We start from the raw sequence: 23784 nt of genomic DNA on the forward strand, positions 1-23784 counted from the left end.
AGTACATTCTGGGATGTATGTATGACCCTGTCACAGTACACCACCATGCATGGTTGGAAACGTGTCAGCCCTCCACAGTACATGCACAGAGTGTTGGGATACAACCACGAGCCCACGATAGTGCTTGTACCATGAAGGCTTGGATATAGGCATGAGGCTCTTGCTGTACACACACGACTTGCGCTCAGTTACTGGTTTGAGTCTCACACATAACATTCACAATGAGTGCTGGATTTTAAGCATGAGCTTCCCTTTAATGTGCTGGGATCATGGTTGTATCTAGCACTCATGGTTCATGTCCTGCTGGAAACTCTTACTTAAAACCAAGAATTCATTGTTCGTGAATTATTGTGGGCTTATGGGTGGAAACCAGCACTGAATGTGAATGTACTGAGACTAAGATGAGTCTCACAGAACTCATGGTATATGTGCTGGGGGAGGATCATGCCTAAACTCCAGCAATAATGTGAATGTACTGAGCGAGACTGAAGAACTAATGGTTTATGTGTGGATGGAGACTCACATAGCTAACCTATCACTCATGGGGCAGGTACGTCAGAAGTTCATGTCTATATCCCACCACTCACTGTGAATGCACTGCCCCAAATGCAAACCAGTAGCCCAGCACTTCCACTGCATGCACTGCAGGAGGCCGACACAAGTGCAGCAGCACTCATGGTGCATATCCTGTGTGAGACTGACACTTGTACCAGCAAGCATGGCGCGTGCACTGCAAGGTGCGTGCAACAGTCTGAAAGAACCAGCTTCCAGGCTGCTGACAGCACTGACTGTCCACAGTGTAGCACAAACTGACACTTCTTTATCTGAGGGCTTAGGAAATGTACACTCAGAGCTATTTTGAGGGATTCCTTCTTTATTCTCTCACGGTGCTTTCATGATGCCCCTTTGTTACCCTCCCTGCTTTCTCCATCTCTCATTCTAACTCTGTCTTTACTCTTGATGTTTCGCTCCTGATTCTCTCATGCATGATGTTATTATTCTTCTAGCCCATTTTAACTCCTTCTCTCATGGTTTTCCTCTGATGCCCCAAAGTTTCTTTGTTCTTCACAGCTTAGATATCCAAAATTTTTTTCAAGCAATATACATCTTATTTGACAAAAAAATATCATCTGATGTCAGGATAAGATCTGGAGCACCCTACACATTCTTTGTATTAAGGCATGGCCATGTTTCTTGGTCATTAAAATGGGTCCTTGTCTTGCTTCATGCCATGCTGTGGTCCTGGACCCTTTGTGATTAGGATTGTTCTAGGTCAAATGAGATGAGGGTGTGGCTCAAATGTCCTTGAATTTAAGCTTGCCCCAGATGCCTTGGTAATTAGGGAGCTGCCACGCTGCCAATGATGTCCCTGGATCTTTGTATGGACTGAATGTTTCTGTGTCCCTTCTGTTTTACATGTGCTTCCAAGCTTTGAATTCTCAGATTAATGTTTTTAATTTAGAGTACCTGTTAAAACCAGAAAGCATGAAATGGACCCTTAGAGGAGAACAGGCCTGGAGGGAGTGGGATGGCAGAAGAAATGCACTGTGGACGGGGTGAGGGAATCTTGCAAGTGGAAAGGTTTAACCAGGGATGGAAGAAGTGTGGTGTTGGGGAAAGGGGTAACCAAAAGTATGCATGGAGGAAAAAATCCTTTTAGACAAATATTACATTTTAAATTGTTTAAGTTTAGCATGTTAAGGTTCTTGATGCCAACCATATAATGTTAAGTTTAATGTTGGGAAATCACATAGTAAAAGGTAAGAAAATGACCCAGAAAATGATCCTCTGACCTCCATACATGGACCGTGGTTTGCCACCAAGCCTAATGAATGAAGCTGCATCCTTGGAAGCCTAAGTAAAACAACTGAATGAAGTAGCCCTGCATGCATGGATAACGTTCCTCTCAGAAGATTAAGTTTACCAAACAAAGACCCCAATACTATAGGATAGTTCCCTCTGAGGTGTGAAGCAAGGGGGGGGGGGCTACTGTCAAACATTACAAGCTCTTGCCAATGTCCTCATTTACACATGAGAATTAGATTGTAGGACTCTTCTGAACACACTGCACACTTGGGATATAGGACATTTAGAAGTCATGTTGTGTCCATGCTGGCTAGCTTTCACAGTACTAGAACTTCTATGCAAGCTACTGTATGAGGGAAGTTGGCAATGATTCTACCCATCTGTAGACCCTGCGTGTGACAACTTGCCTGGCAAGATATTCTCTGTGTGTTGACTCTTATAGGAACAATGAAATTTGTGATTTGATTTTAGGTCTACCACACAGTAGGGAACTCTTGGCTGGTTCTGTAAACTTGGTTAAGAGCCCAATGACTGAGGCCATGGTGATGTAATATGACAATATGTCTTATTCTAGAGACTGAAACATTTGCTTGACATCACAGCCAGAGTTCATAACATATCTTGAGGTCACTTAAAACATAAGGCTGCTATCCTACTGTGTACTCAAATTGATTGTTTAGCCAACTTTTAAGAGAAAAATGTAACAATTACGACCACTTTCCTTGGTCTTTATAATAGCTGCCTCTTACAAACTAAACTAATACTTAATTGTAATGTTAAATTATGTCTTTTTTTTTGCTCTGATTGGTATTTTATTTCTCCTTTACAGGTTCCACATAATAGACAAAGGTTTTTTGATAACATATTGTTATCTTTGCTGGAGATGATCATATGATCATTCTAAACAACACAAATGTGTACATACAAGAGACTGAGGTTTCTGCAGCCTATAAACACCTCTTTGGGTTTAAAAAGGAAAAAAAGCAATATATGACAATTCAACCGCAACTCTCAGAAAAACACGTTTCCTGACCAAACATGAGCGCCCTGTACATGGACCTATCATCAAAGACAGCAAGGTGCCGGGGGAAGCCAAGAGCAGCTCCTCACACCAGCTCAGAAGACCCTCCCCATCCAGTACCTCCTCAAGGTGCTCCATCTTCATCACAGGAAGATAGCGGTCACCCCAAAAGAAGACAGGAGCAGCAAATAAACATTGTTGTAAAATCTGAGTGTCTTCCACAGTATTTCACACCAGCATCTCAGGAACTCCATGCAAGCATGCGTACCATTTTCTAGATTGCTCCCTTCATTTCTCAAGAAAGGGAACCAGGTCTTCCTAACTGATTTTAGGTGCCTGGGAAAACTAAGTATTTCACCAGAAGGGATATAAGCAATGCTATTTGATAAGAGTAAGAATAAGGAGAAAGCAGCTATCTTAAAGAAAAGTGTGCTCTACTCACACTAAAGTATCAGACCAATGCACAACATACTGCAAAACTGTAATACAACACGGTCAAACACAATGGCAAATATGAAACTGTTCAAGCACATGAAGATCATCTTCGGAAAGACAAGCTGGGTTCTTATTTGTAGCTACCTTTGTGTAACTTTAAAAACTGTTGTCCCTCAACAAGGTCTGACACTGATCTTGATACTTGTTAGGAAGTTTGCTATGAGGCAATGGTGGCTCAACAGTCAGGTTCAGAGTTCGCCTGGTGCTCATCTTCAGAATTCATCCGAGGACTGGGCATCATCTTCATCCCTCACTTCTCGGTATCTCCCTGAAGACTCCCCTTCTGGATTGTAGCTCTGCATTTTAATGTTCAGTCTCTCAGCTAGTTTCTGTGCTGCGAGCTTTGCCTGCATCTCCTCGTAATTTTGCTTCTGTTCTTTCTGCAGAGCCAGTGACTCTTCTATGGAGAGCAGCTGTGCAGGTAGGTGGTGGAGCGGAAGGAGGCGTGCTGCTGTGATGTCATCAAGATGCTGCCTAGCCCTGCGTCGCTGCTCTTCTGAAGAAGGAGATTCACCCCTCTGACAATGACTTGGTGAGTCACTCTGTTGAGTGGGTAATACATTGGTCTTAAACTTATGAGGAGGGGGCACTGGGTTTTTGGCTCGCATTTCTAGCACTTCCATGTAATGAGGCCTCTTAGGAGTCTCTCTCTGGAGCCCTGGCACGTTCTCAGTGCTGGTGTTTTCTTCTGCGGGCTCACTCTGGTCTGCAATTGTGATCTTTTGCAACTTAGTGAGAAACAGACTGTCAATGCCGCTGGAAATGTCTTCCGCTTGACTTGAAACAGGGCGCTGGGGGAGATGTTCGTTAACTTCAGATGAGGGTGCCCTGGCTTTGCTGCCGGGAGCTGCACCCGGGTTCACTGTGCAGCCAGCCTCCAAAGTCTCTTCGTTGCCTCTGGGAGTGAGATGTGCAGGTCCTTGTGTTTCTGAGGTTGTTCTGAATGATTTGTCAGGAACTAATGATGAAGTATCAAGCATCAGGTCAGAATTCTGGGCCTTGTCTACGTCGGTATCGACTCTTGTGGCTGCTTGTTGCCTTAGCTTACAGTCTACACTAACAGGATGAAACAGTTCACTTCTTGCTCTAACCTCTTCGTGTTCTGCAATGGCAGCTTTCAGTTTGGCGATGGTGTCTGAGATCTTTTTACCTTTGTCGGGCAATTTGCAAATGAATTTTTCGTTGCGCAAAAGTCTCTCCTGGCGCCTCAACCTCTCCCGCAGCTCCGCCGCACTCCGCTGCCCCAAGTCCTCGGGAGCTGGGGGCTCGAAGCCGCGGGGCAGCGAGAACATTGTGCACGGGCTGAGGCTGGCGCGGCGGGCAGGGTTCCCCGGCGGGGCCCACAGCGGGCGCAGGCTCCGCGGCCTGCGGCGACTCTGGTGCGGGAGCGGGAGTCGCCATTTTCCCGGAAGAGCGCGGCTTCTTCCAGCCGAACGGAGTTTTCTGGAAATCAATTATGTCTTTTTCTGTGCCCCTGATCCAGAACAGTTCATGTTTATCATTTGTATAAAAGAGCAAACATAGAGGTTGAAAACACTTCTAAATGAGTATCCACCGAAACAGTTGGGCACAGCAACATTACTGGGCAATCATGGTATTTGTAATTTCTTTTTAAGGCTGGGTAAATTGGGTTCAGTTGTGCTCACTACCTTAATCCCTTGTAAGACTCCATGAATGATTTCTGTAAAGTACCCCACTCCTTCCCCAGATGATTCTTATGGGGAAATTCAATAAAAGAGAGAGCAAGAAAAGGGGCAGACACACATAGGGACAGACAAAGACTCAGACAGACAGACAGACATAGGGACACATGTAGGGACAGACAGACATAGGGACAGACAAAGACTCAGACAGACAGACACACACACACACACACACACACACACACACAAAAACCAGACAAAGGGACAGACAGACTTCTTCAGAAAGGCACAGATTTGGGTTCATGCAACAGACATAGGAGGGAAGACAGGGAACATGGAGAAAATTCAAACCTGGAAATGACTCCCAGTGGAAGTGCTTTTATTTCTTTACTGCCATGCTGATGCAGTATTGGTGACTCTGAGTTAATCACTGATGTGATGAATCCACACAATAGGCCCTCTGTTGTTGATTTGTTAAAATTACATGGCATCAAACTGCCTTCTACGTACTCTCCCTGACACCTATTCATTTGAGCAACTGGGATCCCTAATGAGAGAGGCTTCTTTAGGAAGTGGGCTCTGCTGACTGCACAGACTCACACCTGGCCAAAGTTTAGAGAATACATAACTGTGCAGTTCTCAGACCTCAGCAGGACACCTGAACCACAACACGCTGCAAGGCTCAGGGACTGCTTTGGAAGTGAGAGGCAGAGGTTGAAGATTGTTTCTGTGAAATGGTGTCCAGGACACAATGATAATCACACACAGGAAGGGGCTCATAAGGCCCCACCCTCAGTGAGGGACTTTGCTCACTTAATATGTGCTGGGTGATGGAATGTCATAAAAAGTAAAGAGGGAATGCAGGTAAGCAGCCACAGTTTAAATCTATGGATGTTAAGGCCAATAGAGTAGTTCGAGTGGTGTTTTCACTCATGTGAGAGCAGTGTGAGAAGGGAAACCTCAACATGACTTGTCTGTGCCTTGGAAAATCCACTAAAATTCATTGAACTCCAGTTTCCAAAACTGCAATTGCAGGCCCAGATACCCAGAAATGGGCTCAACCTGGACTTTTGGAGGCTTTCTGGAGGGTACATAAATCCAACATTCCTTAAAAACTTGTGAAGCTACTTCCTCTTCTCAAAGGGGTCATTTCTCTTCTCACTGGCAGTAGGAAAAGTTGACTATCTGTGGTCATTATCTATTACTATAACAAGGTACAGACTAGCCTCCAGGTCCTTCAGTAGCACCAGTACCCACTGGACATGTCAGAGTCCTTGCTCGTGTTCTAGGTCTTCTACCCTGCTCCCTACCCTAAACTCCCTCTAGTTCAGAAGCATCCCTCTCCCAGCTTCTCATTCTCTTCCTAAACCTATCTCTCTGTCTCCTCCTGTCTCTATGTTCCTCTCCCTCTCTCTGTGTCTCCTCTTCTGTCTCTCTCCATCTGCCTCTCTGCTCTGCTTCTGCTTCTATCATAGGCAGGTGCAGTTGACTATGTTCAGCCAACATCTATTTCTGCTCTGCGTGATTTGATGTGCCACTGTCTGTTCTATCTCTGATAGCTATAATAGAAGCTTTCTCCTTAAACATGTCACCAAGAGGTCATGCCATCAGCTTGTACAATACAAAGAAATAGTTTAAAATATTTTCATAGTATATTTTAATGAAAAGCTACTAAAAACTTATATACAAAATTCAATATATACTGTATCAATTTTCAGAGAAATATTTAACATTATAATTTCTATTTTTTTTCTGAGAGTAAGTACAGATTTTATTTATTATTATTATTAAAATTTTTCACCTCCTCCCATTTTCTTCCCCTTCCCCTCATTCCCCCTCCTCCTCCCTCTCCAGTCCAAAGAGCAGTCAGGGTTCCCTGCCCTGTGGGAAGTCCAAGGTCCTCCCTCCTCCATCCAGGTCTAGGAAGGTGAGCATCCAAACAGACTAGGTTCCCACAAAGCCAGTACATGCAGTAGAATCAAAACCCAGTGCCATTGTCCTTGGCTTCTCAGTCAGCCCTCCTTGTCAGCCATGTTCAGAGAGTCCGGTTTGATCACATGCTCCATCAGTCCCAGTCCAGCTGGACTTGGTGAGTTCCCCTTAGATCAGCCCCACCGTCACAGTGGGTGGGTGTACCCCTTGCGGTCCTGACTTTCTTGTTCATGTTCTCTCTCCTCAGCGGTAAAAAACAACGACATCTTGAATTTTGCATGCAAATGGATGGAAATAGAACACACTATCCTGAGTGAGGTAACCCAGACCCCAAAAGATGAATATGGTATGTACTCACTCATTAGTGGATTCTAGCCATAAATAAAGGACATTGAACCTATACTTCGTGATCCTAGAGAAGCTAAATAGGAAGGTGAACCCAAAGAAAAACATATAGTTATCCTCCTGGATATTGGAAGTAGACAAGATATCCAGGCAAAAATTGGGAGCTTGGGGGATGGGTGAGGTGGAGAGGGGGAGAGAGAAGTGAGAAGGGAAGGATGGGGAGAGTTTGGGGGAATGGGATGGTGGGATGGAGGAAGAGTGGATATGGGAGCAGGGAAGTATATATCTTAATTAAGGGAGCCATTTTAGGGTTGGCAAGAGACTGGAATCTAGAGAGGTTCCCAGGTGTCCAAGGAGATGTCCCCAGCTTGTTCCTTGAGCAGCTGAGGAGAGGACGCCTTGCATATCACCATAGAACCTTCATCTGGCAATGGATGGAGATAGAGACAGAGACCCACATTGGAGCACTGGACTGAGCTCCCAAGGTCCAATTGAGGAAAATTTCTAAATTTTATAAAATATTTCTGACAGATTGTCACTTGAAAGCCAATGTAATAATATCATAACAACATCATTTTTAAAGGTGTCTTATATCTTTAATCTTTCAAAATAATGTACAACAGGTTAATAGTTTTTTTTTAGAATACCAAAAAGGAGGTGGACTAAGAAGGAACTAGATTACATATATATATATATGAAGGAACCAGAAATACATTATAATTTATTTTTTATATATTTTTATAGTATTCTTTCATCCCCTGCAGTACATTCCACATGCTTCCTCAAAAAGAGTTTTAAAATCATGCATTCTGAAAATATTGAGCTCATTTAAAAGACCAGGTATTTTAATTGTACATATATAAATATATAAACCCCCACACACATAAGCCATGTTGATTCTTATATTCTAGCCCTAGCTGGGCCGCTTAGCCTCAACAACTCTCAGTGGAATTTTTTATTCCTGAATGTTGAACAATAGGGTGCCAAGGAACCCATACATATCTATATTTGTATTCATAAAGATGTGGCAAACTCAGCATCTAATATTTGTCATCTTTTGTTACAAATGAACAACTCTACTCCTTTTCTGGAAATCTCATGAAATTCATTCTAGGCAGAAATTGATTTCAATATTTTATCGGATGGCAGAATAATGAATTTATTGACCTCTTGGAAATACTTTTGACCCTTTGCTCCTTTCAACTCTCCATTACAGTTCCTTAACCTCCTTAGAATTCCGCACAACTAGGAGGCTTCTGATCAAGGAGTAAGAGAGAAAGTCCAAGTAGCAAAGTGTTTTTGTTTATCTTTCAGAATTTATCAGTGTATTCCACTAGATAAAGTCAAATTCCTATTGACTTGTGTATCCCCTTGAGTTGTGTTCTTTCTCTGGGGATGCATGTACAGTACATGTTTAAATAGGTGAATGAAAGTTTAGCAAGCTTTACATGTACTGAAAGCATAATAAGGTCTATAGAATTAGATAAGAGTTAATGTTTTAAACTGGCCAGTAATTCAAGGAACAAAACACTATATGTAATTTATCTGCAAAACTGGTGAAAGATGGATGTTATGTCTCCCTCCCTTTTTTAATAACACACTTAGTCCAACTGGTAATGTCCACATGCACTTGGCTGTGGGGGATCCTACTGGAAGTCTTACTCCTTAAGATAAATGACACAAAAATGGGATGAGGACAAGTTAGGGGATGGGATGGAGGCAGAGGACAGGGATGGGGAAGATATGAGCAACATGGATGATCTGAATTACATACATTAAAATGTCAAAGAGTAAACTGAAAATATTCTTCAAACAATTAAATGAAAAAAAAAAACCTCAAAAAATATTTCTGACACTTAACAACAGGAGCTCTTCATAGGTTGTTCAGCAGAAACTAAAAAGAAAAGCAAGAATTATCAGTAGTATCAAGAACATCATTGGTAGCATCGTCAAGATAAGCAGTAACAGAGGCATCACCCATAGAATCCTATGTAGTGTCATGTCACAATGAGTAAAATTGTATTTGAGAATGGTGAGAATGTGGAGTCTTGTTTCACTGGTTTTATTCTCAGAGGTTGTTTCTTTTGGGGTGTTTGTTTCCAAAATAATGCTGTCCACATAAGTCACAGTGTATGGACACAGAAAAATAACAACTAATATCTAACAGTTACATTTCCCTGCTTCGCCATTCAGAAAATACAAGTTTCACATTAAGAGTGAAAATCATTTCCTCATTCCAGCATGGGAGGCAACTGTGTGCTTACCAACTTTACTTGGTCAGTTTGGTTGGACTAAACTGATTGTGTTAATTTTATGTGATGCATTTTCAATATGACTAGAAAAGATAATCATTTTTTTCTAGTTATAGGTAATATCTAAAGAGTCCTATACAAAGTATGAAATTTATTTATCATCATGCATATTAGAGCCAAAGAGAATTGGATTTCCCGCACAGAAATATTTATCTATTTTAAGCCATTGGTGTGGTCTAACTTACCTTGTTAAGCTCCTTTAACTTTAACTGTGCAGGATTTCTAAATTAGGTTCCATACCCACGGCATCGTCAAAGCCACCAACTGCAGCAACCACATTGACGATGTTAGGAGGAGCAAGGATGTGGTTGCTGCCCAAATTGGAAAAACCATGACGGGAGTATTTGCTGCATAGCTGGTGCCGTGAGCAGGACGTGAAGCAAGAACCCGCATATGAGCATTCTGAGGGTCCAACATGTCACCTGGGATACAAACAAGAGCAGATTTCTGGTCAGTAGTGAAGCTAAGACACTGTGTTCTCTTCTAAGCAGGTATCAAGAACAGGGTCAGAATGTTGCACAGGGTCCATGGTGTCACCAGTGTGGCTACCAGGAGCAAGGTCAGGGACAGCATGTGTTCTCCCCCTTGCATGCCCAGTATAAGTACCTAGAGGAGGTGTGTGATCCACGCTGGTGTTGTTAACAGTAGTTTCCTCAGATGATGGAATATTGTAACCTCTTTCACTAACGCTGATGGTGTTAACAGTAGTTTTTTCAGATGACCGACGATTGTCACCTCTTTCACTAACGCTGGTGTTGTTTACAGTAGTTTCCTTAGATGACGAAGACTGAAGATTGTCACCTCTTTCACTAACGCTGGTGGTGTTAACAGTAGTTTCCTCCGATGACTGACGATTGTCACCTGTTTCACTAACATGAGAAGTTGATGTGGCATCGGCATGGGCAGGAGGCTGGGGCACGATGTCATGCATATTAGGTGGAGGAAGGAAATCTTCTCCCTTCTTTGTTTCAACCTTTAAGGAAATTTTGAGATGTTAGATTTCATTGAAAATCTCACTTATTTTTGTTCATTTTAGAACTTATCTGTTAATGTCAGGGTCTTGATTTAGAGTCCCCAAATGTTTGTTTTCTCAGGCTAATTTTATCACATAACCGCTGATATCCTGAAACTTTTGCTTCCATTGGTTTAGTCAAAGGCCCAGAGTTTGAGAATCTTAAAAGGGGATCTATTCAGCTTTATGCTTTCTTTTCTACTGTTCTTTGCTACCGCTCTATAAAAGAAAGATGGAAAAAAAGACACAATGTGTCCTCTCCTGTCTTTATGACAAGGATTTTACATTCCATCCAGATTAAGAGAATGTGACAATCGGGGGCTTCGGAAACAAAAAGAACCTCGCTCTTCTGCACCACACTACTGCTTTCCCCATGGCTTTCACAATTGCCCATTAGGTTCCCGGGATAACAGAATAGTGAGGGTGACTTTTGAAATGCATGAATAAAGTGTGCCACTACCCACAGCACATGGAAACTATGGGGCTGAAGGAAGGGTTCTGGGAGATGCCATCCAAACTCTTACTCCTTAGCTATGACTGTTTTTATATATGGCTGATGAATGCAATGGCCTGTTCCAGCATCTCTGTGGTGGGTTGAATGAGAACAGACTCATGGGCTCATATATTTGAATGTTGGTTTCCAGGCAGTGGAACTATTTGGGGGGAAGGATAGGTGGTGTGGCCTTGTTGGAGGAGTTGTGTGGTCTTGGGTTTCAGAAGACTGGTGCCATTTCTAGTGAGCTCTTGGTTCCTTGTATAGATTTAAATGTAACTCTCAGCTGCTGCTACAGCACCATGCCTGCCGGCCTCAATCACGGTGGTGATGAAATTGTATGTATCCCATTGGAACCATGTGCCTTACTAGACCTGCATGGAGGTGGGTGGTCCTTGGACTTCCCACAGGGCAGGGAACCCTGATTGCTCTTCGGACAGACGAGAGAGGGAGGCTTGACTGGGGGAGGGGGAGGGAAATGGGAGGCGGTGGCGGGGAGGAGGCAGAAATCTTTAATTAATAAATAAATAAATATATTTAGGAAGTGCCAGTTTTGAAAATGCATTTGATGCTGTTTGTCAGAAGGAGAGCCTCCCCAACTTTTATTCCAATTACAAATAATGATGCTAGGCCTTAATCATTCATGACATCTCAGGGAGACTCCTAACTTAGCAGTCTATGTTTACCTTTCTGTACCAGGTTTGAGGAGGATTTGTGCTACTTATGTGAAATACTCAAACGTTCCAGAGCTTACGTAACATGATCAAACAATGTAGCGTGGAGATGGTAAACAAAATAGCTTGAGAAGCATTGTTTGTAAAGGAAAACAGATGAGGAAGTAACATACTACATGTGTGTCCGAACTGCTCAAGGGCATCATGTGAAAATGTTCAGTTCATTTGGTTTCCTTGAGAATGATGAGCGTGAACACATCAAAGCTAGAGATTTGTGAGCCTTAGACACATTTTCACACGCCATATGTTTCACTCATTGCTTCATCATTAACTAAATATGCTTAAGCCAGTTATAAAAGGGAAATGAAAGGGCCACATGGTACAAGTATGGTTTTCCAGGACACATGTCACATGGAAATTAGAAACACTGAAGATGACTGAGAGACCCTGAAAATATTTTCCTTATATGTTAGTTACACAACAGGAGTGCCAATGAATATATAGACACCATTTATTATCTGAATAATCAATATTGTATTATCCTAAAAATTACTATTGGAGTGTGTGTTTGCTTGTGTGCTTGAATTAATATGCCTGTTTGTGCTATGCTAGTGCGTGTGTGTATACGTACATGCATACATGTGTGCGTGCACGTGTGTGTGTGTGTGTGTGTGAAGGGCATAGGATAACTTTCAGGAGGCAGCTCTCTGCTTTCACTGGGTGAGACAGGGTCTCGCAATGTTTCTGTGCTAAGATCTCATTTCTATTAGTGATATTGTGGTTTGTATATTGTGGTTTGTATTCTAATCCTTTGCATATCCAAGATGTTGGTCCCTTCACGCCAAGGGGAACACTCCATGGTTGCCACACTCATCACATTACCATTTACTTTCTGTATCAAACTAAAATTTTGACATTAGTCTAAAATTTGCATTTGTATTAATCATGTCAATTTATATGCTAATGATTTTTCACTGAAATCTTGGAAGATGTCTGGCAACTGAATGTCTGTTTATTAAAATCACTTGAGATCTGTCTCCCTGCTAAGACCTCCCTTGAGCAATGACTCACTTTGATCATACATAATAGCTAATATTAATTCAGAAACCAAGTTGGATTAGGCTTAAAAGAAAGAGCATTTGAGTTTGGTTCTGACAATATTAAAATTACAGTTACTAATGGTTTTATTAAGTGTCATAATTATGTCAAGTCTGCCCCTGTCTCTCCTAATGTTGAATTTAGATAGTTCAAGGTAACTAGCTAGTTGTTAGCCATTTGTAATGTTAAGTAGGGTATACAAACAGAGCGAGCTCTTCTGTTTGCTTTATACCTTCTGAAGGGTTAAAATACAAAAGAAAATTGTCCATTTCCTTTACATTTTTCACTTTTCTCAAATACAGATTTTTGAAATATGACCTGATAATTCTCTGGATTTCCTCAGTGTCTGATGTTATGTCCCCCTTTTCATTTCTGATTTTGTTAATATGGATTTTGTCTCTCTTTCTTTTGATTAGTTTGAATAAGGGTTTGTCTATCTTGCTGATTTTCTCAAAAACCCATTTCTTTGTCCCACTGACTCTTTGTTTCATTTACTTTGTTTCTATTTTATTGATTTTAGTCCTCAAATTGATAATTTCCTGGTATCTACTCCTCCTGGGTGAAACTCCCTTTTTTGTTCTAGAGCTTTCAGGTGTGTTGTTAAAATGCTAGTGTGAGATTTCTCCAGGTTCTTTATGTAGGCACTTAGTGCTATGAATTTTCCTGTTAGTAATGCTTTCAAAGTATCCCGAAGAATTGGGTATGTCATGCATTCATTTTCATTAAATTCTAGGAAGGCTTCCTTTATTTTTCCTTGATCCAGGGGTAATTCTGTTGAGAATTGTTCAGTTTCCATGAATACGTAGAATTTTTGCAATTAGTCTTGTTGAATTCTAACTTTAACCCATAGGTGATCCAATAAGACACGGGGTTATTTCCACTTTTTTTAATCTGTTGAGATTTGCTTTGTGATCAAATATGAGGTTGATTATAGAAAAAAAAACCCTGCAGAAACAGCTGACCCAAGGTTGTGGGTGCACACTGGCTCCTGACTGACAACTAGGGAACTGGCACAGGACCAAACTAGGCCCTCTGAATGTGGGTGACAGTCATATGGTTTGGTCAGTTTTGTTAGTCCACTGGCAGTGGGTCCAGTATTTATTTACCCCTAGTATGTGAACTGGCTTTTTGGAACCCATTCCCTATGGAGGGATACTCTACTCAGCCTAGATACAGGGAGGATAGCCTTAGTCCTGCCTCAAGGGATATGACAGACTTTGTTGACTCCCCGTGGGAGACCTTATCCTCTATGAGGAATGAATGGGGAGTGGGGTAGTGTGGAGTGGGGTGGTGGGGAGTTGGGAGAGCAGGCAGAAGGGAGGGAGAGGGAATTGGGGTTGGTATGTAAAATAAAAAAGATTGTCTTAAAGAATAAAAGAAAAAGTAAAATAAATAAATAAAAAACATGATACAAAGAATCAGAGTGTATATTATTGTCAAGTACAGAGCAAATATCCAGAAACCAAAGTATTACTATATGGTAATTGAATCTTCACATCTACAATTGCTGGCTAATTGGGGAAAAAATACTTACTGTGCACCTGGAGGAAGAGTTGTCAATATCCTCCTAGTGAAATCAAATAGAAAACAGTCTGTAATCTCTTCATAATGAAAACTTGGTTGAACAGATTACAAATAGCTAAATTTCCAAAATTTCTTGCTAATATAAACACAGAAGAAAAGAGACAAACAGAGGAGATGCTTTTATCTGTGATCCTGAAATAGGACTATCCAAGGGAAGAGACAACCTACCTGCAATTATGCTGAGAGAAAAGGCACCTGGGTGATGCCTGGACCACTACAATAACTGGACCCTCTAAAATGTATTCAGATGTATCACCACAGTTGTTTTAAAAATCAGTCTAATGTGTATCTATTTCTGCAAACCATCCTTGATCAAGCACCAGGCATCTTCTAATATATGAGAACTGCACTCAATCTTCCACTCCCTGTGTTTCCAGTTCATTCTCCTATTGGGCCACCGCTATCTGCAAGGACTTACTGCTCACTGGAATTTATAGAAAGGATGGTTCACTGATACCAAACACTTTTCTCTGACCAAATTTCCATATAAAACTGTGATAGGTAGAGTACTGCTGCATTTTAACAAAATTCATAAGGAAACAAATTTCACAAAGGAGAATTTTACCTTAATAGCAGAGGTGGTGGCCGTGTCCTCTGTTGTAACATGAGGGTTTTCAGAGAGCCTTTAGAATAAAAGCATTCAGTGAGGGGTGAGTTTGGTCTTTAGAGCATCTCTCTTGAAAGATTTGTTATCTGTGCACTATATTTTTGCATTTATGTAATTCAACGTTGACCCAGGTTTTAAAAAGTTTTTACTTTGGCAGTTTCAACTTGTCTCAATCTATGTAACATTCAGTGAAGACTCACTCATAGTTCTATTTAAAAATAAAAATTTAAAAAGCCAGTGGTTTGGGAGATGGCTCAGTCAATAAGAATGTTTGCTGCCAACACAGATCAACCTGAGTTTGAATCCTCAGCATCCACATAAAAAACTGGGCATGGACACATGCACATGTACCCCAGTACTGTGGGTGGAACAGGCTACCATTTGGGCTTGTTGGCTGCCAGACCAGCTCCAGGGTCAGTCAGAGATCTTATGTCAAGTGGATAAGTTAGAGAATGATGCAAGACACCAATATCCTCCTCTTTCCCTCGTGTCTGCACAAAAAAATATGCAGAGCATGCAAAAGGCACAGACACATGCACACATGCAATACACACACACACACACACACACACACACACACACACACACATAAGAGGGGGAAATGGCGAGTTTTGCACACACTTGTTATGATGGTTGCAGTAACTGATGGTTTTGAGCACTTAATGCTCCTATTTCATTTGTTCCCCTAAACCTAAAGTACCATGGCCTGTTTTTTGTAAAAAAAAAAAAAAAAAAAAAAAAAAAATTAGTCATTTCATTTCATAGCACTCTCTTCAAAGAGTTGCTCTGGGAAAACATGAAATGGACTCTATGTCTAAGCATTAAGTTGCCATCAGTCTCAGAAGTCATATTTTGGTGCCTTGAAGATTTGATAGTGTGTCCACATGCATATGTTGAAACTCTTTATACTCAAGGGTATTTCTGAGTCATTTTATAGGACACTAGGGAGCAACACTGTCCCCTCAGCTTTGATTCATCGGATCTACAGCTAAAAGTTCCTAATTTCAGGGTTTCTGATTGACAAACTCTGGAACAAACACTTTCTTTTTGTAAGTTCCACCTACCTAGGGATTCACCACAGAGGTGGAACTCATTAAGAGGGAAATAAACCTGCTAACCAGAAGCATGTCTATAAGGCCATTCTGAGGTGATTTTCTCAGCAAAGTTTGGGAGAGTTTTGCCCACACTCTTCCCAGCAGACATCTTGTCCCAAACATACTAGTAAACAGGATTAACAGCCTGAAAACTAATATTTTTACATATATGTAACTGCATGTTATGTGCAGTGTATTTGTAAGTATGTATGATTTCAGATAAATACATGCCAATGTATAGGTGTGGTGATTGGAGTACAGACTTGGGTGTCGACCCTCACCCTCAGCCTTAGTTATATGGCTGAATCTCATTCATGAATGCAAGCCCCAGGCTAGCAATCCAGGCAAGACATCCAGAAAAATGTGAGAGTATGCTCTGTCTCCACCTGCAATCTCACCAAAGCTCACCAGGATTTTAGAAGCGCACAAGACCAACAGGCCTCATGTGGACCCTGGGCATCCATCTCCCATTCTCCCATATGCACAGCCAGCATTTTATGTGCTGAATCACCGCCACAGACAGGGAGTCCTAACATCATTGCACGCTGTATCTGAGGCATAATTCAGCTTTCATTAGCGAATAATCAAGAAGCTAAAATTGTCTTAAACAGAGGAAAACTTGGTGCCAGCTTCTGAACTTTATATTCTCTACATACTGTATTTAAAATCCAGACATTCTTACCTGAGTGGGATTTGGTCTTGATTTCTTCCATTATCTACAGAGTAGAAAGGCAAAATATGTTATAAGTAACTGTAGAAAAAAGAGCATTGAATGCCAAAGCCAATGCTTTGTTACTACATATACCTTGAATCTGTGTAGCCTTCAAGGTGAATACTGATTTATAGACAATAAAAACAAGGATAACTCTTAATTTACACTTCTTTGTATGTTTAAAATACAGAGACAATTTTATCAAAGTCGATACTAATAATAAATTGGTATACAAAATACCTATGATCATGAGCATTATCAAACAGAGAAACTGACATCTTAACCAGAATCAATATCACAAGCTGAAGTGTTAATTGGTAGCACAGTGTTGCTGCTGCTGGATTTATCTCTGGACTAGTGGTGTTAGGAGAATTGCAAGTGAGCATACTCATCTTGCATGGAAGTGAAAAGAGCCTCTCTAAAGATTAAGTTGAACTTATTTCGTTGACGATGAAAATTCCAGACACAGGGAAGCTAAGTCTATGAGGACTGCTCTTTGCAGCATAGCAAAAGTTAAGAAACACAGGTAGACCAAGGGCAAAGAATTTCCAGATGCCAGGGTGGCAAAGCTACATACAGAGAGAGAGGGGGCATTGTGTGCTCTCTCCTCAAGTGCTTCTGAGGAAGATGCAGAAGCCCCTCAATTCTAGCTTCTGGTCCCTTGCTAATGGGCAGTGCAAAGAACCTCAGCACTAGCTGCTATCACCTCCCATGGTAAGAGCTATGGGAAAGCCCCCTGCAGTAGTTATGACCCTGAACTGTATCTCCAGGGCGAGAAGCATGGAAGAAACATGGGGAAAAAGCAGCAATTCCATGGGAGTAGTACCTCACAGGAAACGTTTGTGTCCACACATACACAGCTTCAAGTGAGCAGCTTTCACTGCATGCTAACAGCCTGCCCTCTACAAAGGAATAAAGCAAATTTTTGCTTATTTCATTCACAGTATGGAAACTGCAGTATAATCTCCTTGACATTGCCTATGGCTGAGGCAAAGCATTTGTCCCACCAACAAATGGACTGCCAATGAGGCTTAGCATGTGAGAGACCTCCATCAACCATCGTCACCACAAAGGAAATTTAGTGTGGAAATAATGTAAAGGACAGTCACCCACATTACAATAATACTGACTCTTTTCAATAAAGTCTTTCAGACCCTCTACACTCCACATACTCCTATTCACTTGATGCTGTGCTCTCTATAGGCAAGGCAGGTGTGAAAGACACTGTGGTGACAGCGGAGAGCCCAAACTCTGCAGTGTTCCTTCCACTCTTAGAATCTTATCCAGACTCAGTGGACCAGTCAGTGCTGTCCCCTGCAGAATGATGCTCTTTTCTCAGCCTTCCTCCTACTGTGGCAAATTGTTCTGGAAATTATGTCTATCAGCATATAAACCAAGTATCACCATATCCTCCACTAATAAAACCAAAGGAAAAGGTGCTGGCGGTATAGCCATTAGGGCGAGCGCTAGTCTAGAATGCTTAGAATGGCAATGTTCAATCCGCAGCACTGCCTACAGGACTCAAAGTCCATTTTTTAAAAAAGTTGACCAAGCCTATTATTTCGTATGCCAAGAAATAGTCAGATTAAATAGCAGATAATTAAAGATAAACATAAAACCATATGTGAATTTTCTAATATGTCTAAGTAGAGAAATTACAGAAAGGAACAAAACCCATAAAATGTAGTTAATTTAGTTCTCAAAATCCTTAATGAAAGTAATTGAATACTGTATTTCTGTTTTTTACATGATCACCTTTCATTGACACTAATATATATGTAGCAAAAATGTAATATATTTATTATAAAAATGAAAGAAAAATTCATTTTATAACAAGCAAAATTGCTGTCACATAACTCTAGAGGACACATACTGTGGACTAGTTAGAGGTCCTTATATTTATACAAAGATACTGTGTGCATCAGTGGCTCATGTTAAATAAATAAACATGGTTCAGATAATATAGTTTGATACTGAAATTTCTCAGAAAATCATTTCTGAAATAATTTTGAATGTGAAGAACATTAGGAGGCAAATTTTAAAACATGAAATTACGTTTATATCTTATTTACTTTGTTCCTTTTTTGAATGAATTAAGTTGCTATTGAAACTAGGGAAGTAGCAGCAAAGTATTCATGATTACTCTTACCTCCACTGATCTGAAGAGACTTCTTAAGTATTGGTTTCAGCTCTCCAGGTGGTCGTATGCCGCTGTTGCATATTTTAAAATGTAATATTTTAATATTCATACAAGAACATTTACCAAATGCTTTGATTATTTGATGTTTGATTTCCTAACATACATTAGAGATTTACAGTCAAGCATTAACTTGTCCTTAAATCAGTTGATTAGGTTTGGTGACACTTTTTTAAAACTTTTCCCATGTGAAAGAAAGGAAAGATTTAGTCCACAGAAATTAGTCCACCGAAAGCATAGACACACACTCTTTGTCAAGAGAGAAAGACAGAAAGAGATAGAGAGAGAAAGAGAGACACAGAGAGAGAGAGAACACCAAAGACAGTAGTTTCTTTCCAGCACATTTTTTAAAATTGTAGTAACTGATGGTCACTCTTGTGCTCAATGTAATTAGTACCCCGATTCCACTTGTCATGTCATCATCTGTTCCTAGAGCATCACAGAACCCCTCTCTCTCAGGTTACTTCGTGGGCTCTCAATGCTTGTGATGCTATCTCTCACAAGGTTTGTTTGTGGACCATAGAATAGATTCCTGCTTCTGCTAGCACTCTGACAAGATACCATGGCCTAGGCTATGCTCAAGCTGCCCCTTAGTAGTCCATTCATGAGTGGACTTGAAACTACAATCGGCCTGTTTCTATGCCAAATGAGCATTGTTATTAACTTAATGAGATAAAAATATGAACAAACAACAATAAAACTCAGTGGATAATTTCAGGTAATTAGCTTGAGACAGTTTAGAATTCCTAGTAGAAGAGAACATGGTTTTTACAAAGTGTGTCTTTGAACAGTTGTAGCTACTGTAATTTATGAATCTGCACTTTGGACCTTTTAACTTGGAGTAATTTATTAATAAATAATTAGTAATAAGCAATTTACTAATGTGTATCGAATGCTTTATGATACATGTTCCCACAAATGATAACACAATTGTCCTCTATTATGGAAGTAATCAATTAAGATGAGCACAGAACTAGCTTGACATACCACCTTTAATTTTCTGCCAAATCAGTGTCTGAGATAGCAGATCACTGACAGAAGGGGCCTTTTACTCTATGTTCATGTCCTACTGATGGGGAAGACAAAGCCCCTTTTATAGACACATAAAGAGTAAACATGCCACAGTTTGGCTCTCTACATCCAGATAATCTACTGAGATCCAGAGACTTCATTACTGTAGAAAACAGCTCAAAGGAATGGACAAGTGATGGATGGAGCACTGTGGTAGGAGGAAGGCATGGGATCTTCCACCATCTATAAAAGGGTCCTACACAGAACTAAAGGGCCTCTGCATGTGGAGATGGTGTCAAAGGAAGAAAGTAATTTGTTGGCTTCTTGTAATAATGTGTGATAATGCAGAATGATCCCAAATCCTGTCAGCTCTCAGAATGACAAATGCGATGAAGACCTAGTTCACTAGCTGATTTCAGAAAAAAATTTAAAAAGGCACTAAGTGTCAGATGGACATAGAGAGTGTGGTTATCATCAGTAGGCTCATTTTCCAAAACGCAGAATTGGTACTTGGGACATGATGGTTGAGTATACAACTCATGACCACGATCTAAAAACAACAATATTTCTGGCTAAAATACATTGATAATACTATGGGGATTGTAAGACAAAGCAAAAATTGAGTGTATAAATCAGTATCTATCTGAGAATACAACCAATATTTGGCTTGTTATCTTGGAATTTCCTTAGCATTATTGTTTTCTTAGACCTTACCTGCAAAAAGGCTTCTTATTGGTATTGTAATGTACTTCTAAAAAAATCAAAATGAATTTGTTACAATGCTAGAGAAATATAACATATAAAATGATTAGATACATAGTATCCATTTTTGAGACTAATCTAGACTATTCTAAATACTCTTTTTTAGGAAATTTGTTCATGTAGAATTAATCCATTTTGTTTATTTCAAATCAAACAAGACTTAAACTTATCAAGCACAATACCTAAAAATAAACAATCACCCTGTGATTCCCAAGACAGTCAGAACTACATAATAATAAAACTGTGTCTCACAAACAAAACAACATATTCAAAATGGAAAACAAGATCCATGGGCCTATACATATTTTTGTTCTTCAAGGAAACAAAGAACCTTGTTGAGCCTTTTAGTTAAAATTGTTCATTTTATCAGGCAAATTCCTACCACTGGGACTATATGTATTGTTTCTGTCTTTTGTATCAGGATGAAACCTGGCAGAAAGAAAGAGAAGAGGGACAGAGACTTTTACATAACAGCTCAAGGGAGGGCAGGCATCAAGCTTCCTCTCCTCATCCCCTTTGGGGAAAGAATATCCTTAGTTCCATCTGTGTTCCAGACTTATATGCAGCTTAAAGGATGCTCATGATAGCAGGCATCATCTCCCCTGAAATGAATTACTGGAAAGATCTCTCCCTTGGGAGTAATAACCCCAAGCTTGACCTCAAGTGCAAGAGCATCAGAGAAGCAGCTGTGAGGCTGGAGCAGCAAATTCCATGGGCTTCCTTCTGACATAGGATCATTGTACAAGTTCACATATGTAAACAATAAACTCACTCAATCCTTCACTGTTCACTTGCAGTTTGCTTTTAGAAATGAAACATTGGAGGCTGGCAGTGGTGGCTCACACCTTTAATCCCAGTGCTTGGAAACAGAGGCAGGAGGCTCTATGGGAGTTCAAGGCAAGCTTGTGTAGAGAATACATTAAAGGGCAGGCTCCAAATATACATACAGGAAAACCCTGTCTCAAAAAAAAAATCCTAAAATAAACATAAACAAACCAAAAAAGAAATGAAATCATTCATTTTTGTCTTATTTAAAGTCAAGGAAACTTAGTGTGCCTTTTTAGCATTCCCCATGTCTCAGGACAGCCACTTGAGCCACCAACGAGTGGACTGGGATTGCGGCTCAGTAGGAAAGCCTATGCTTATTATGCAGGAGGCCTCAGTCAGTTCTCACCACCACAGATGCCATGAACAGCAAACTTCATAATACAGTGACACAAAGCTGTCTCCGTTACAATAATATTGACTCTCTTCATCTTACTTCTTGAGAGAAGAGGGTTTTGCATTCTCTACTTAGTGTGGTTGCCACTGGCAGCTTAGGTTAAAAGACACTGTGATGTCAGTTGGTGAAAGTAAATACTACGTGGTGTTCCTGCCACTGCCACAAAGTCTCTCCAGACTCAACGGAGAAGCAGATAATTATTTGAAATACAGAATGATGTCATTTTCTTCACTTAGCTTTTTGTTTCAATTTTTTTTTAAGATTTATTACATCTACAGTGTTTTGTCTGCATATATTCCTGCAGGCCAGAAGAGGGCACCAGATCTCATTACAGATGATTGTGAGCCACCATGTGGTTGCTGGGAATTGAACTCAGGACCTCTGGAAGAGCTGCCAGTGCTCTTCACCTCTGAGCCATCTCTCCAGATCCTTGTTTCAGTTTTTATTCTTGAATCATGCTTTGCAGCATGGAAATGATATACACCCTTAGCATGTTCTTTTTTAACAAAAACAGAAGGCAGAGATTATGGGTAGGGAACTTGCCTACAATGCTCCCAAAGCCTTATGCTCAACCTCTAGCACTTCACAGAAAAAAAAAAGAAAGAGAGAAAGAAAGAAAGAAAGAAAGAAAGAAAGAAAGAAATTCAGGGAGGGAGGGAGGGATTGATTTAGGGATGAGTGGAAGGAATGAGGGGAGGCAAGGAACAAGAAAAAGAAAGAAAAGGAAAACATATAAGGATTGTTAAGTCTTCCTAAAATCAATGCATTCACTGTAAAAGAAACACTTCCACCCTAAAGTAGGAGATTTCTAAAGAAAACAACTATGCACTATGCCAAAACTTTCCAAACTGAGAACTTTCACAGACATTTAAGAACTCAGATGATTTAATAACATCATAAGGTAGGAAATTAGTTAATGAAAATAATTGATTAAAGTTTTTTTGTGACTTAATTTTACTTTAGTGGCAGTGAGATGTGTTAGCGATATGCAGTGCAAAATACAAGGCATTTGTCATAAACTCAAGGAGAATCTGTATTTCTGACAATCCTATTTGCTGCAATGTGACTATGGAAGACATGTGCTGTGTAAAGATGTTATCTCATTTATTCAAAGGCTGTACAGATATCAACATTAAAGAGGAATAAGCAATGTTTTGACAAAAATACTTCACATTTGAAAGTGCTTGATTTATACTTGTTTTCCTTAACTCCTTTTTGGGATCTAAAAATCTTTACTCTTCCTTATTCCTTCTTCTTTGGGAAGGTAGGACAGATGGAGTAATTCTTACCTTTGTTGAAGGTGACACACTTTTTCTTTCTCTGCTCTGGCTCTCTTGTCATTGTTCCTTCACTGTGACATATGTTGAAAGTGATCATCATTTAATTATCCATATAAAAACACTTAGCATGTTTATAAATTCTTTATTTTTGAGTCCCTCATACATCTTACGTTACATATTTACAGAAACATTTTTTTGAAACAGGATCTCATTATGTATTCTAGCTAACTTTTAATACACTATATGTTTTGTGTTTGTCTTGAAATCAAAGAGATCTATGCCTCCTGCCTCCCACATTCTGGGATTAAAGGCATGGGCAAAGAGGCCGAGCCAAATAATTCTGAATTCATTCTTCAACAGTTGGTGATGATTAATGACTGCTCTCCTTTCCACCTTTCCTCATGGAGAATAACATAGAAAATTTAGCTCTTGATTAAAACAACAACAACAACAACAACAACACACACACACACACACACACACA

At 40.3% G+C, this 23784-nt stretch overlaps 1 protein-coding gene and 1 long non-coding RNA gene across 2 annotated transcripts; both read right to left on the reverse strand.

Moving 5' to 3' along the window:
* Positions 1-3347: 3347 nt before the first annotated feature.
* LOC121461146 (DNA-directed RNA polymerase II subunit GRINL1A-like) lies at positions 3348-4629 on the reverse strand. The gene has a single exon (XM_041672004.1). The coding sequence runs from the start codon at positions 4612-4614 to the stop codon at positions 3535-3537; it is 1080 nt and encodes a 359-aa protein (XP_041527938.1). The 5' UTR covers positions 4615-4629; the 3' UTR covers positions 3348-3534.
* Positions 4630-14373: 9744 nt separating this feature from the next.
* LOC121461428 lies at positions 14374-23354 on the reverse strand. The gene is made up of 5 exons (XR_005976182.1): positions 23310-23354; positions 18978-19039; positions 16799-16832; positions 14981-15038; positions 14374-14398 (listed from the first exon to the last, which is right to left on the reverse strand). It is a non-coding gene; the product is annotated as an uncharacterized LOC121461428 (long non-coding RNA).
* Between the last annotated feature and the right edge of the window lie 430 nt (positions 23355-23784).

This window comes from Microtus oregoni, unplaced genomic scaffold (assembly GCF_018167655.1).
Source record: "Microtus oregoni isolate MIOR12 unplaced genomic scaffold, Mior012 000001F_ref0000356, whole genome shotgun sequence".
NCBI lineage: Eukaryota > Metazoa > Chordata > Mammalia > Rodentia > Cricetidae > Microtus > Microtus oregoni.

Bases quoted from the DNA above. Each gene is read 5' to 3' on its own strand.
- LOC121461146 (XM_041672004.1), bottom strand. From the start codon at position 4,614: ATGTTCTCGCTGCCCCGCGGCTTCGAGCCCCCAGCTCCCGAGGACTTG.